Below are 13843 nucleotides of genomic sequence, written 5' to 3'. Positions count from 1 at the left end.
GCTGATACGTCTCAAAGAATTAGTATGGACATCTTTACTGCCAAAGGGAGATGATCGACCACTGCAAACAGCACAGCCTCGATACTATACACAGGTCTAAAACAATGCTGACATAGCCAAAAAAATCTGAGGACCCCAAATATCACCAGAGTTGCTCTGCTACTAATTTCTCAGTAATATATATATATATATTTTTTTTTTTTTGGAAAAACACTAGGAAGTGTGATAATGGGAGAGATTCTAAGCTCAACAGATGCTTCTTCAAGGTATACTGATACCATGTCCTCCCGAAAATAAATATTGATGATCTCCTCTGACAACAAATCCAGTATCTCCCTGCTAAACTTCCCCAGCCAAAGATGATATGGGTTTAAAATGACTTTTTATCACAGTACAAAACAAGGACACACTTGTGGTAACATTCTGCATAAGTATTTCATGACCCTAAAGAGAAAGTTCACCTTAAAAAAACATGCGTGCAGATGTTGCTGTTGCCAGTTTCTGACTGAGCAACATGTGTATATTTCTTAAAGTGGAGGTTTATTCCAGTAATTTAGTGTTCAGAACTCTGTTTCTCAAAGCAACAAAACAGGTGTCTATAACATTCAACTTGAGCAAAAGAACCCTTTAATAGTGTCTACACTCATTTGACTTTTCATTCTAAACACTGCTCATCACAGTAGACACTTGTTCTACTGGATTATCTGCCTCCATGGTAGCAACGCAGTGCCTAGGGGAGACAAATGCCAACAGTCCAACAGAACAAGTGTCTTGTGGACACTGCTGAACACATCCTCTTCAGCATTTAATGCAGCAATTGCTATGTGCACATCACATGCCTTCCTGTAAAGCCAAACAACTCTCTTAAATTACATTGGTAATTTAACCTCTAGATCATAACATCCGTCAAGTACTGATCATTAAAACCACATATTTAAAAACAAAAATCTCCCACCCTAATGGGGGAAGAAGAGAGATACAGTACAGAGATCTGTTCATTTTAATAAATTTATTAGGTGCTGGCATTATGATGATGGTTTCAAGAACTAGACAACCACCTATTTTTGGTTATTAAGGGTCCAGTTGTGACAAACTTCCCAAGAGAATACTGCCATTGAATTATTCACTACTACTCTTATGAGTAAATCTACTTAATGTGAACAAGGGTGGTAGAATCAGACTGACACTATTTAAGAAGACACTTAATAACTATTTTATTGATTTACTTTCTTTTGTAGCCAAGTGTTACGTGCATTAGAATCTTTTTAATATTACATACTGGAACTTATTTTAAATGTTTATTTTGCTGCTATAAACTAAAAAAAATTGAAGGATGGGCATGCATTCATAGATTCACAGACTTTAGGCTGGAAGGGACCTCAAGAGGTCATCGAGTCCAGTCCCCTGCTCTCATGGCAGGACCAAATACTATCCCTGACAGACATTTATCTAACCTCCTCTTAAATATCTCCAGAGATGGAGATTCCACAACTTCCCTAGGCAGTTTGTTCCAGTATATAACTACCCTGACAGGAACTTTTTCCTAATGTCCAGCCTAAACTTCCCTTGGTGCAGTTTAAGCCCATTGCTTCTTGTTCTATCCTTAGAGGCTAAGAAGAACAAGTTTTCTCCCTCCTCCTTATGACACCCTTTTAGATACCTGAAAACTGCTATCATGTCCCTCTCAGTCTTCTCTTTTCCAAAGTACAACAAATCATTCTTTCAGCGCTTCCTTCATGGGCATGTTGGCGCTCTAGACCTTTATCATTCTTGTTGCTCTTCTCTGGACTCTCTCTCACATTTCGTCCACATTTTCTTTGAATGCGGTAACTCAGAACTGGACATAATATCAGTTGAGGTCCCTAACAGGACAGTCGTGAGTTGGTAAGAATGACTTCTCGTGTTCTTGCTACACATCCACCTGTTAATGCATCCAGTATCACAGTTTGCTGTTTTTGCAAACAGCATACACTGTTGATCTATATTAGCTTGGGCCAGTATAAAACCCTGGATTCCTTTGTTGCAGTATCATCCTAGACAGTTCTCTATTCTCTTTCTGTATGTGTGAAACTGATTGTTTATTTCTAAGTGGAACACTTGCATTTGTCTATATTAAACTTCATCCTGTTTACCTCAGACCATTTCTCCAATTGTCCAAGATGATTTGATTTTTGGACCTATCACTCCAAAGCAGCTTGCAATCCTCCCGTTTGGTATCATCTGACACACTTAATAGAAACTATTTAAATATGCCATATCTAAGTTGTTTGATGAAGATATTGAACAGAGCCGGTCCAAAGCAAACCCCTGTGGACCCACTTGTTATGCTTTCCAGCAGTGATTGAGAACGAACAACAAACTACTCTGAGTACTGTTTCCCAGCCAGTATGCACCACCTATAGTAGCCCCATCTAAGTTGTATTGCCTAGTTTATTGATACAAGAATAATCAAGCGAGACCGTATCGAAAGCCTTACATATAAAGTTAGGTAACACCACATCCAATCGCTCTCTTAATCACAAGATCGTCGTCATCAAGCTATCAGATGTTTGAAGATTTTGTTCTTATCAAATCCATGGCGGCTATTCCCTATCCCCTACCACCATCCAATGTGTTGCGATATGAATTTCTTAATTACTTGCTCCATATCTTCTCTGGCACAGAATAACCTAACGGCTGTAGTTTCCTGGGTTGTTTTTTATTTCCCTTATTATAGATCGGCACTATATTGCCCTTTCAAGTCTTCCGGAAGTCTTCCCGCTCCCGACTTTCCAAAGATAATAGCTAGAGCCAGATACTCCTCTACTACTCTTGAATATTCTAGATGCATCATCAGGCCTGGTACTTGCAAGGCATAACTTTTCTAAGTGATTTAACTTCTTTTTTTATTTTCAATTTCCTAACACCCCCTTCATTAGATTCACATGTTTAGCATTCCTTCAGACTTCTCATGGAAGACGGAAACAAAGAAAAGTCACTAAGCAATCTTGCCATTTCCAAGTTTCCTGTTACTGTTTTCCCTCACTCACTAAGAGGGGCCACCCTGTTTGGTCTTCCTCTCTCTTCTAGTATTGATAAAGTCTTTCTTGTTTCCTTTCTTCCCCTAGCTAGGTTGAAGCTCATTTGTGCTTTTTTTCTAATTCTTTGCCCTTGCATTCCTGTGCTTGTTGCTATAGCTCCTGTATTGTCCTAGTTTCCATCTTTTATATGACTCCTTTTTATTTTTTACATCATGCAAGATCTCGTGGTTAAGCCAAGTTGGTCTTTTGCCACATTTTCTATTTTTCCTACCCAGCGGAATAGCTTGCTTTTGGGCCCTTAATAATGTCCCTTTGAAATACTGCCAACTCTCCCCAGTTGTTTTTCCCCTCAGTCTTGATTCCCATGGGACCTTACCTATCAGCTCTCTGAGCTTACCAAAATCCGCCTTCCTTAAATCCATTGTCTCTATTTTGCTGTTCTCCCTTCTACTTTTCCTTAGAATTGTGAACTCTATGATTTCATGATCACTGTCACCCAAGCTGCCTTCCACTTTCAAAATTCTCAACGAGTTCCTCCCTATTTGTTAAAACAGCTTCCCCCCAGTAGCTTTTTCAACCTTCTGAAATAAAGTTTCTGACATAATGAAACATTTCAGGCATTCTGCTTCTAGTACAGAATGCCAGACTGAATTATTTCTGGTTTTTATCCTACAGAAATTATGTCTAGATCTGATCTTAATATTCTGCAAGCTTATCAAAAAGATGGTTCATTTACACCTTTACTTTCTTCCCAAGACAAATCGATGTGCTAGGTATGCATAGTAATCACAGACCTAATAGAGTACAATTAAAAATCTCTGCCAGATCTCACCTCTGTGGAGATGGACAATGTCATTTTCACTGGGTGTAGGCCAAATTGGTGCTTCTAGTTCAGCATCTCCTCGATGATTTGTCTTCTCAATGGGGATGTTGGTGGGCTCAGGTACATACATCTCTGCAAGACGAGATAAATATTTTTCTCAGTCCACCAAATCAGCATTTTGCGGTACCTATCAACAGATGCTGAGCTCTTAATTCAGAAAGTGTTCCTTGTGAATTGTTCTTTTAACCCTGTTGATCTTATTGGTGGTTCAGGAGTTATCATTACAGTTATAGAATTTTTTTTATCTGCTATGACATTTATTTACTGAGTACATTTAGAAAGTTATTGTTTGTGCAATGGATTTTCCTATATTTTAATTCATTTAATAAAGTACAGAATACCAATGGTTGCTACCAGTACTACTATGCCGGTGTAAACTGAATGGGACGGTCTTGTATTAAATTTTTCAAGCAAAATCTCTTTTCATAACACATAATATATTTGGCAAGATTCTCTAGTACAATCTGGTCCATTTGTGCTGCTCTAGTGGCATAAAAAGCCAAGAAAGCAGCTGGATCTCTGCAGCTGGTGTAGGGTTGCATGACTGGCTCCTATTACCAACTTTTTTGCAGCCCCCTTTGTAGGGGCATGGCTGAAGTTCTCTGACTGGCAGATAGCCTCTTGGAAGATAACAACTTGCATAGGTAAAGACAGCTGTAATAAACTGCTATAAGAAGCCAGGCCAGATTCAGGAAGCTGCACCAAACTCCTTTGGTTCCATTATGTGCATGGCTGAGAAACTGTCCCATTACATGCACGTCACAATTGAAAGTACTCATATAAGCAACTTAAAATGTTATTAATAAAAATGATTTGAAACAATATCCCAGACTTGTGGAGCACCAGAAACATTAGGTAGCAGTGGAGTCTACAGAGGAATCAAAATATTTCCTCTTACCCTTCACTTATCTAATAATTTAATGGAAGGTCATTTGGAGAGAACAATGGCAAAACAGTTAATCTTCAAGTTAACATTCCTTCCTCAGAACATGTGAGATTTGAACTATACTGTTATGTACTACTTTCTTATCGGTGGTGAGTATGCAGTTTCCTGAGTTCTCCTGTGTGTCTCTGTCTCTTGTGACATAATCAACAACTCCTGTTATCCTTTGCATATGCTGCTCAATGTGAATCAACATTCAAATAGAGTACAATAATCTGTGCCTGATTATAGCTTCTGACAACAGTATAACTTGTAAAATTTAGGACCATGGTTTTATTACCTGGACACATGGGACAGCAACTTCCCTCAACGTTGATGGGTTCTACACAGGGGAGAGGGGGGCAACTGACAGTGGAGCAAAGGGTCTGACCCTGCAGGCAGTAGCAGTGTGTGCAGCTGTCAATATCCCAACGTTCCTCATCTGCATATGTTTTTCCACTAAAGTGACAAACCACCTTCTTTGGTATTGTATCTTCTGTTGGAAAAAAAAATGGCTCTGACGACTTGATATGGCAAAATATAAACATATTAAAAAAATCCAATGAGGAACAAATTAAAAAGGTCATGAGCCCAATTACTTAAAACTTTAAACTCATATCCATTGACTACTGTCATAACCTATGCATTACGTAAAACGTGAAAATACCAAATGCTTAACAAAACTGCCAAATTTTTGCAACCAGTCCAGTTTCATACGTACAAGCAAAAAAAAATAGGAACATAAAACTTCACAACAGTGTTTTTCTGTTTAAAAAATGCAATCTAATATTGTGTTAAATTCAATATATTCCCATTCCTCTTTCAGTTATCTTGCATGCATGCATCAGACCCATTTTGACACTAACAGTGCAATGCTATAAACAAAACAAATATTTTATAAGTAAAACACTAACAGTTTTAATATTTTCACAATAAAAGAATTGCTCCATTTTCAGTGATATGAGTGAGTTTGTTTGTTTTCCACTTTGTGAGAGAAAGAGAGTGTATGAAAATACAGATAACTTTCCAGGTTACATTTAAGAATAGGTTTCACTTGATATGCATCAGCAGCTTAGGAGTTTAGGCACTGTTTTTATTATTTTAAGATTTTTTACACACTCTGTTAAAATTTAAAATTGATAAAAATTAAAAAATGCTCAAAAATAAAGATCAATATTATCCAGCAAAATGATGAAAATAAAAATTGAATTTTGCCAAACAAAACCAAAGGATATGGCATTGCACAGAGTGCTTTGGAGGAAGAGGACTCAGAGTGGATCCCATTTTATGGAATTAACACAAAGAAAATGTTGAAGAGTAGTGATGCTAAAGCTCATGAACTAGTAAAGTAAATGAGTGAGTACAAGTCCTAACAAAGGATTAGCCTCCATGTTTTTTTCATTCATATGGATTCCATCTCAACTGAAACTTGAACCAGGAGACAGATGGAGGCCATTCCTCCTAGGTCAGGAGTCTTCAGTACAGTGGGAGCTGGGAAGAAAGAAGCAGTAGGGGATCCATGTACAAAAGTGCAACCCTACCTTCCGATGATGAAAGTACAGCACGAGCGGTCATGAAAGATGGGGTGCACAGCTCCAACTACCTCTTCTCACAACTTCCATTGGCCCCAGTAAAAGACATTTGTCTGAACTAGCCATTAATCAAATGCAAAAACCATGCCAAAAATAAGCGCAAGACAAACTTAGTTATCCTCTCTCTCATCATATAGCTCTCCATTTCTCTCCTATAAGCAAGAGGGAAGTTCTCAATAGGAAATAACAGTCTCTCTACATAAGAAAGGAGAATGCTTAACATGGAAGATGAATTTGGGAAAAAGTCAAGATGAATGGAAAAAGTAATAGAAAAGTCAGAGGAAAGGATGCAAGGCCTGCAAAACAAGACTTGCTGGCTGAACTTGTAACTATACTAAATACGGATGTCTAAAAGCCATCATGCTCTGGATCCAAAAATAAGAATGATGAAAAACAGAATGTGGAACCTCTGCTTTGAGAGTTCCAACAACTGAGCAAGATACCCTGCAGATTTTGCAGACCAAATTCTCTCTCAACTGTGGGATAAAAATACTAAGGAGGACTGTACAGCAAGAGATGCTTTAGAGAAGTGCTCAGGAAGTCATCCAAAAGCAGAACAACAGGAAGCATATGAAAGCCACATTTTCAAATATAAACAAAGAAAAGCTACTGAAAGCTGCCAAAAAGAGCAAGACATATTTTATAAATGTTCCAGGTTTTTGTTTTTCCCAGATGTCTGCCCCACCATTCATACTAGTAGTAGTGAAGAAGAAGTTTGGAGACAAAAGGAACAAAAAAGTTTCTATACAGTCTTTATATAGCCAAACTTTTATATTAGGGAACTTTATGTTAGTGAACATGCTCCTAGAGTCCATGAGACCAAGTAATTAATTGCATACACAGTGCAAAGAACACAAAATAATGGAAAACAATAGAAATATATTTATCTACAGTGTCCATAAAAACATTTTCTGACAGAAAATATACTATAGTAAGTTGGTACGAGAAAATAAGTCATCATTAGGAGACTATGTTTGAGCAGTAGTTGAAATTTTGCTTTTATATTCTGGATTGAATTGTTGTTACAAGAAGGGAAATTAGCAGGTCATAAGTGCTTTAAAATTTAGGTATCTGCAACCGAAACAGAGCAACACTGTGTTAGTACCTAGGAATACAAAAGTAAAATTGACTATGAAGTGACAAATTAAAATAAAACTAGCTAGACTATTTCCTTTGCCAAGATAAGAAAAATGTAAAAAGTTTACAAGCGGCATATACAACAAAGAGTAACTTAGATATTTTAGTATCAGAGGGGTAGCCGTGTTAGTCTGGATCTGTAAAAAGTGACAGAGTCCTGTGGCACCTTATAGACTAACAGACATATTGGATAACAGATGGCAAATGTTTTTTTTAAATGCCTCTGCTTTAGCTGAAAAAAACTACAATTCAGGGGCGGCACCTACGCAGAAATATTATACCATGAACAAGGTGAAGTGATACAGTCCTTTGCACTGATCAGAAAGCACTTATGATATTTCAGTTTTGTGACCCTCATTTCCAGGAAGAAGTGGAGAAAAATATGAAGGGAATTCAAAGAAATGCAACAAAAAATGAGAGGCTGTGGAACGCATGTTTCAGTAGATAGGGCTCATTTTACCCATCTATATAATAGGTGTAATATTTATCTCAATCATAGCGGTATACTGAGTGTGGTTTTGAAATATTTTGATACTTAACAATACTATTAATATACAGCACTTCACTTCTTCAATTTGCTGTAGAACACTGGGTAATCCTTGAATATAAGGTGCTATAATGTTTTATGACGTACTTTTGCTGTAGTTAATATTTGTATGTTATTTAGATTGCAAAGTTAAGCACTGAAAAGTTAGGATATGTCAGGTTTATAGCTCCCCTTCAGATTTCGAGCGCTTGAGGTATAGGTTTTATTATCTTGGCTAGCAGCAGGAGAAAGCTGTTATTTGGAGCTGAGGGATGGGCTGCTAGGACCAGATACTGGGTCTTGGAGGGTAGTGGTGAGAAGCCTGGCCCATCTCTCTCTCTCTCTCTCCTTCTGCTTTCCCAATTTACCACATGGAGTTAAAGGATATCCGGCCACATCTGGTTTTCCCCAAAGTGGGAGATGGCCCCAGCAGGCTATTTGCTAGGTCTAAGAGATAGTTGGAGGGAGCCTAGCCTGGCTCTCCTTTGCCCACAGTTGGTTCAGCAGCTTCCAAGCATTTTTCTCCAGATACAACTTGCATTTTTCCATGTTGACTCATCGTTTTTCTAGCTATATTTCTAACCTATTTTTATTCCTTCATAAAATGTCTCTATCCTCTACAAGTTTTCACAATAATTTAGCATTATCTACAGTTTTATTTAATATGCTGCTTATATCCTCTTACATATTATTACAGAAGATATTAAATACAACCAGGATGGATTTCTCTTTAATGTTTTCATGAACTGTGATAAGTGACCAAGTTGTAGATTTTCAAAAGGGTGATCTCACATTTCTTGGTGCAGACTGCATCTGCATTTCTGCCCTACTAATTACCTCATTGTAGGTGCAAATCAGGTAGCTAGAGATTCAAATACTCAGATTTTTGCCTACTATTCAATTGCAGGCACAAACTGCACCAACACAAAAGGAGACTATACCTCCGACTGACTGAAAATAAACCTCGTTATTCTTATTCCCAAGCAAACTATTTTGTTTATTGCTTACCTATACAATAAGGACAACACTGTCCTTTTCTCAAAACAGGTCTCTCACAGGATACTGGTGGGCAAGATTCAGAGTAGCAGCTAATCACACCATCCATGCAAATACAACTAGTACAGACATTGGGTTTCCAGGACTCAGCTGTCAGGAAAATATCTCCTTCATCATTTTTGCAGTAACTGGGCATGCTTTCATTGCTCGATGAGGAAGGCTGAAGAGGTTCATCTAGAAATATGAACAGACAGATCAGCAGAAGTAAAGAACGGTTACTTACCTTAAAGTTACTGTGCTTCTTTTCAGATCTTTTGTCTACATGATTCCACACTTGGTCTGCATGCATTCCATCCATGAGATTGGATTCTTTTGGCCAGCAGTGTCCAATGGGGCTGCACCTGTGCCCTAGATGTCCTTGCATCTCCCTATCCGAGGACATATAGAATGGAGTGGGCCTAACTGTTGGTCAGTTCTTTCACCAATACAGAATTCCAGAACAGTAGGACTCCATAGTTACACGGAAGGAAGGCAGGTCATGGTACCCATTTGGAGAACACATTTTGAAGAACCAGAATTACCATAAGGTAAATAACCATTCTTTCTGCTTTGAGTACTTGTCCACATGGATGTCTGTTTGATGACTATTGGGCAGTTGTTTTTTGCTCAGGGGTGGGTGCTACTAGTCCTACTTCAATAAAGGCTACAAGACAGCCCTATCTGGACGCCTCTGTGAAATGTGTGGCCTGAGTTCCATGCAGAGTAAGTGAGGATTTTTTTCTACTGACTCTGAGTCCCATTTTGACAAAGGTTATTTGAGTCAAGCTGGTCACCTGCTTGGGTGATCTTCCCTTCCATGATCTGTTACTGAGATATTGACAGACCTGAATTCCTTGTGTCCTTTGCCTAAAGAAAAAAGGTACTTTGTGCTACTCAACGATAGACACAGGAAACAGAGGAGGGACAGGTATTAAATTCCAGGGATCCAGAGATTTTGCTTCTGCCTTAGCAGATCTAATCCCAATACCTGAGGGAAGGAAGGTTGAGCATTGCGCCCACTAACTACCTAAGGAAAATTAGTAAAATAAAAAGACAAAATTTTCTCTCATTTTTTCAAGCCAACAGGCCAACTAAGAGTTAACTAATTACCTTCAACTATACTAACTAATCACGAACTGTAACTGCAACAGAGTCACAGAGAAGCAGGTGAACACTGCAGAGGTTTCATCTCCCTGCCATGGTTGGTAAGAAGGAAATAAGGGGCAGCTAGGCCTGCTCTGCCCTTTATGCCTTCTGGATGCATTGAGGGGGGGGGGTTCCCTAATGAACCCTGCTGGCCAAAGAAGTGGGATCTTGCATGCACTTGCACCAAGAATGGGGTTCATGTGCACAAATCAGAGAGGAACAAGGGACTACATGTCACTACAGCAGGTCAAAAAAAAACTGCTGAAAAATTGACATAAAAAATGAAGTTTAGTCAAAAATAAAATCCCTCTTTCCTCCATCCTGCAACATTTATTTTGGAAGAAAATATTTGCGCTTTCATTGAAAAAACTGAAAATGAAATTTAACACTTTTTTTTTGGTTTGCTTTGAGTTGGTTTCATGTTTTCAATGAGAAACCAAAACTTTTTGTGGGGGAAAATATCATTTCCTAATTAGTTCTAATCTCCACTAACTTTACAGTGTAACAAATATTCTCTGTAGAAACTCAAATGTATATAAGAACCCTATCAGGAATCAGGGTCTGCAGCAGAGCTAGTCTCTGGGCAATCTAGTGAGCACAGCTGGCTTGTTGTAGGTGGCCTGATTTTCTATCTATCAGTGGTGTAGCCAGAGTCAGCAGACCAGCTCTTACGCCCAGTAGCAGCAGTTCAGTGGCTGTTCAAAGTATTTGCCAGTGGTTGAAATAGCTCCTCTCCCTGCTTGTTTCCCAGCCTTGCTCCTGTCTTGTTCTTTCCTCCAGCTCAGCCCTGCCCCTGCCTGGCCTCATTCCAGGTAAACCAGCTCTGACCCTTGGCCCTGATTCCTGTCTACTGACTCCTGCTCCACGCATGAGGCCTGATTCCTGCTCCAAGCATGAGGCATGATTGCCCATGTCTTCAGTCTCTGACAAACCCTGCGTTTGCTTTGTGAAACTGGAACTCGTATGTGTTCATGGAGGAATCCAGGAGGTGGACTTTCCTGGCCTCTGTGCCTATGAAAATCTCCCCATGGGAACTTAAGTCCATATCTTGACAGCTCAGTGACCTGACTTTCAGAAGTGCTAAGAAACGCAGAAGTGCCCCAGTGATGTCAATGAGAGCTGGTAGGTGTTCAACTCTTAAAAATCAGGCCACCTATTGAGCTGCCGATATATAAACTTAGGAGAATAATTGTAGGTACCAGTTTTTTAAAATCTTGGCCAATGGAGATTTGAGTAATTTGATACATCTTGGATAACAGGAGCTACAGGACCACTATTTCAGGGGTTCTTAAACTTCATTGCACCCTTCTGACAACAAAGATACTACATGACCCTGGGAAGGGGGCAGAGCCCGAGCCCTGCCACTCTGGGTGGGGGGAAGAGGAGGCTGCAGCCTGAACCCACAGTCCCAGGTGGGGTTGGAGCTAGGGCTTCAGCACTGGGTCCCAGCAAGTCTAATGCTGGCCCTGGAAACCCCATTAAAATTTGAGGTCCCGACCCACAGTTTGAGAACTGCTTCACTATTTGAACCAGAACTTTTGAAGTTTACCTACTTCTAAGCTCCTTACATTCTTTTATCTTAATACTCTTCTTTTTGCAAATCTCACAATTTACTAGTATTGGCAGACTTTGGGCTGGACTGCGCTATAAAGAGCCAGCCCTGCATTTGGGGAAGGAGGAGGATGGGAGGGGCTGCACTGCAGTTTGATCCCCTGGAGGAATTCTTGCTGACTCCTCAATCAGGCTGATGCCCTGTAGTGGCAGCTCGGTCACCTTTAAAACAGGTGCAGTATGTGTTTCTGCTATGTCTGGCCCACTTTTTTGGCTGCTACAGAGGATTACAGACCCTCACTCCACACAGCTAAGGAAGGACGGTGGCACCATCAGTACAAAGCAGTGACTGTGTTTTGGTTACACTGTGACTGGTCCCTGTATAACGACACGAGGATTTGGGGGAAGGGAGGTTCCTTGTGACCTCTTTCCCTCTCTTCCACACCATGTATAGTCAACCACAATCTGGTCCTTGTGTAACATGCTGTTTAATCTTATTCTCTCATCTTTTGTGTGGGTATCAAATAAAACTAGGCCTAACTAAGATAACTCTCTCTAATGCCAATGGCCAATTCCCCCTCATTTGAAATATTGCTGCTTATCATTAACCATTATCAAACTACACCTCCTTTACTCAAATCTATTCTATTTTCCCCTTTTGGCACTTATAGTCTTCTATACTTGTAGACAGCTAGCTTAAACTTACTCACAGTTTGGCCAAGCTATGCATATTTATCTCTTTTAATCCTTCATAAATCAGTCTCTCTGGTCCCTTATTCATTTTGGTTACTCTTCTCTGAATTCCCTCCAATTAGTTTAAATGTTTCTTAATATTTCCTCCATTGTTTTAATAGGGATACAAGTTAGATTTGTGAGACAGTGTTTGTCAGGATTACTTTCTCATCCCCATCCAATCTTTGTGGAAACTGGGACAACATTTGCACTTTTCCAATCCTCTGCTGCTTACCCTCACATAAAGTGAGTGGTATTAACAGCATTGCTCCTTACAGCATCCAATCTTTTTTCTTCTTTTTTTTTAAATGTTCACAGTGTTTTAAGCAGATATTGCTACAGAAGGTTTTGGACATCCTTCTCAAGAAACTGTCATTGATGATGGCTATAGGGACTGCTTCTGTGCAATCACAGAACAAGCAGTTGACTCTATTCAAGTCTACATATTTATTGCCAATTTCACGGGGTTTTGCAGAAGATCCAGAAAGGCCTATGCAGGTAACTGGTAGGTCATGCTTACCTGGGCACTGTGGACAGCAGGAATCCTGTGTACGGATGGGGTTTTGACAAAGAAGAGGTGGGCAGACTTCAGTCTCACATAGAACGCGTCCACTATGGCATGTACACTGTGTGCAGGAATCAATATTCCATGTCTCTCCTTCTACAAAGTACTCTCCTCCTGGAGCGTGGCAGATAGATGGATTGCTGAGCTCTGGCTTCTGCACAATAGATTCATCTAGGAAAAGAAGAGAATTAAAAGGCAAACAAATGAAAATATGTTGGGACTATCATCAATAAAATACAACCAATGTGCACTACTTTTGGACTGTTATTTTTTTATAATATAAAAAGTAAGAACAACAGTAACAAAGTCAAGTAAAGTTAGCTGAAAAAGCAGCTGTATAAATGAGATTATATGTGTATCATTACGGCAAAAGGTGGGAGAAATGAGAGAGAGAAAGTAGTAAGAGACTCCACTTATAAAAAAAAAAAAAAAAAAAAAAAAAAAAAAAGAGGCAAGCTAATATACATCTGAGAAACCAATTCAACACGGGCACACAATGAAATAGCTGTAGAACAGGAGTTCTCAACCTTTTTTTGAATCACACTCTGCCTTAGCAGTTTTTTTAAGCTTGGAGCACACCCCCTCTTCCTGCTTGGTCACTACAGTGAGAAAGATACAGCCTGGCACTTGGGCTCTCAATGCAACTCACTCAGATTTGCCCTGAATTATTAGAAGTTTGATGCCCTGCCCCCACCCCTAAGGGAACATGCGCTCCTGGTGGAGAACCTCTGCTA

The 13843-nt window shown here is 39.5% G+C and overlaps 1 protein-coding gene across 3 annotated transcripts in view; it reads right to left on the bottom strand.

The window, feature by feature from the left end:
- CRIM1 (cysteine rich transmembrane BMP regulator 1) overlaps positions 1-13843 on the bottom strand; it is a 330365-nt gene that overhangs the window by 15041 nt on the left and 301481 nt on the right. For all 3 annotated transcript variants that reach the window (XM_075064226.1, XM_075064227.1, XM_075064225.1), the window contains 4 exons: positions 13065-13280; positions 9089-9310; positions 5127-5321; positions 3853-3975 (listed from right to left, as the gene is read on the bottom strand). In XM_075064226.1, coding sequence (XP_074920327.1) covers positions 3853-3975; positions 5127-5321; positions 9089-9310; positions 13065-13280 — 756 coding nt within the window. The remainder of the gene's footprint in view (positions 1-3852; positions 3976-5126; positions 5322-9088; positions 9311-13064; positions 13281-13843) is intronic.

This window comes from Chelonoidis abingdonii, chromosome 3 (genome assembly GCF_003597395.2).
Source record: "Chelonoidis abingdonii isolate Lonesome George chromosome 3, CheloAbing_2.0, whole genome shotgun sequence".
NCBI lineage: Eukaryota > Metazoa > Chordata > Testudines > Testudinidae > Chelonoidis > Chelonoidis abingdonii.
The sequence above is the reverse complement of the archived record's forward strand: the minus strand, read 5'-3'. Positions and strand labels throughout refer to the sequence as shown.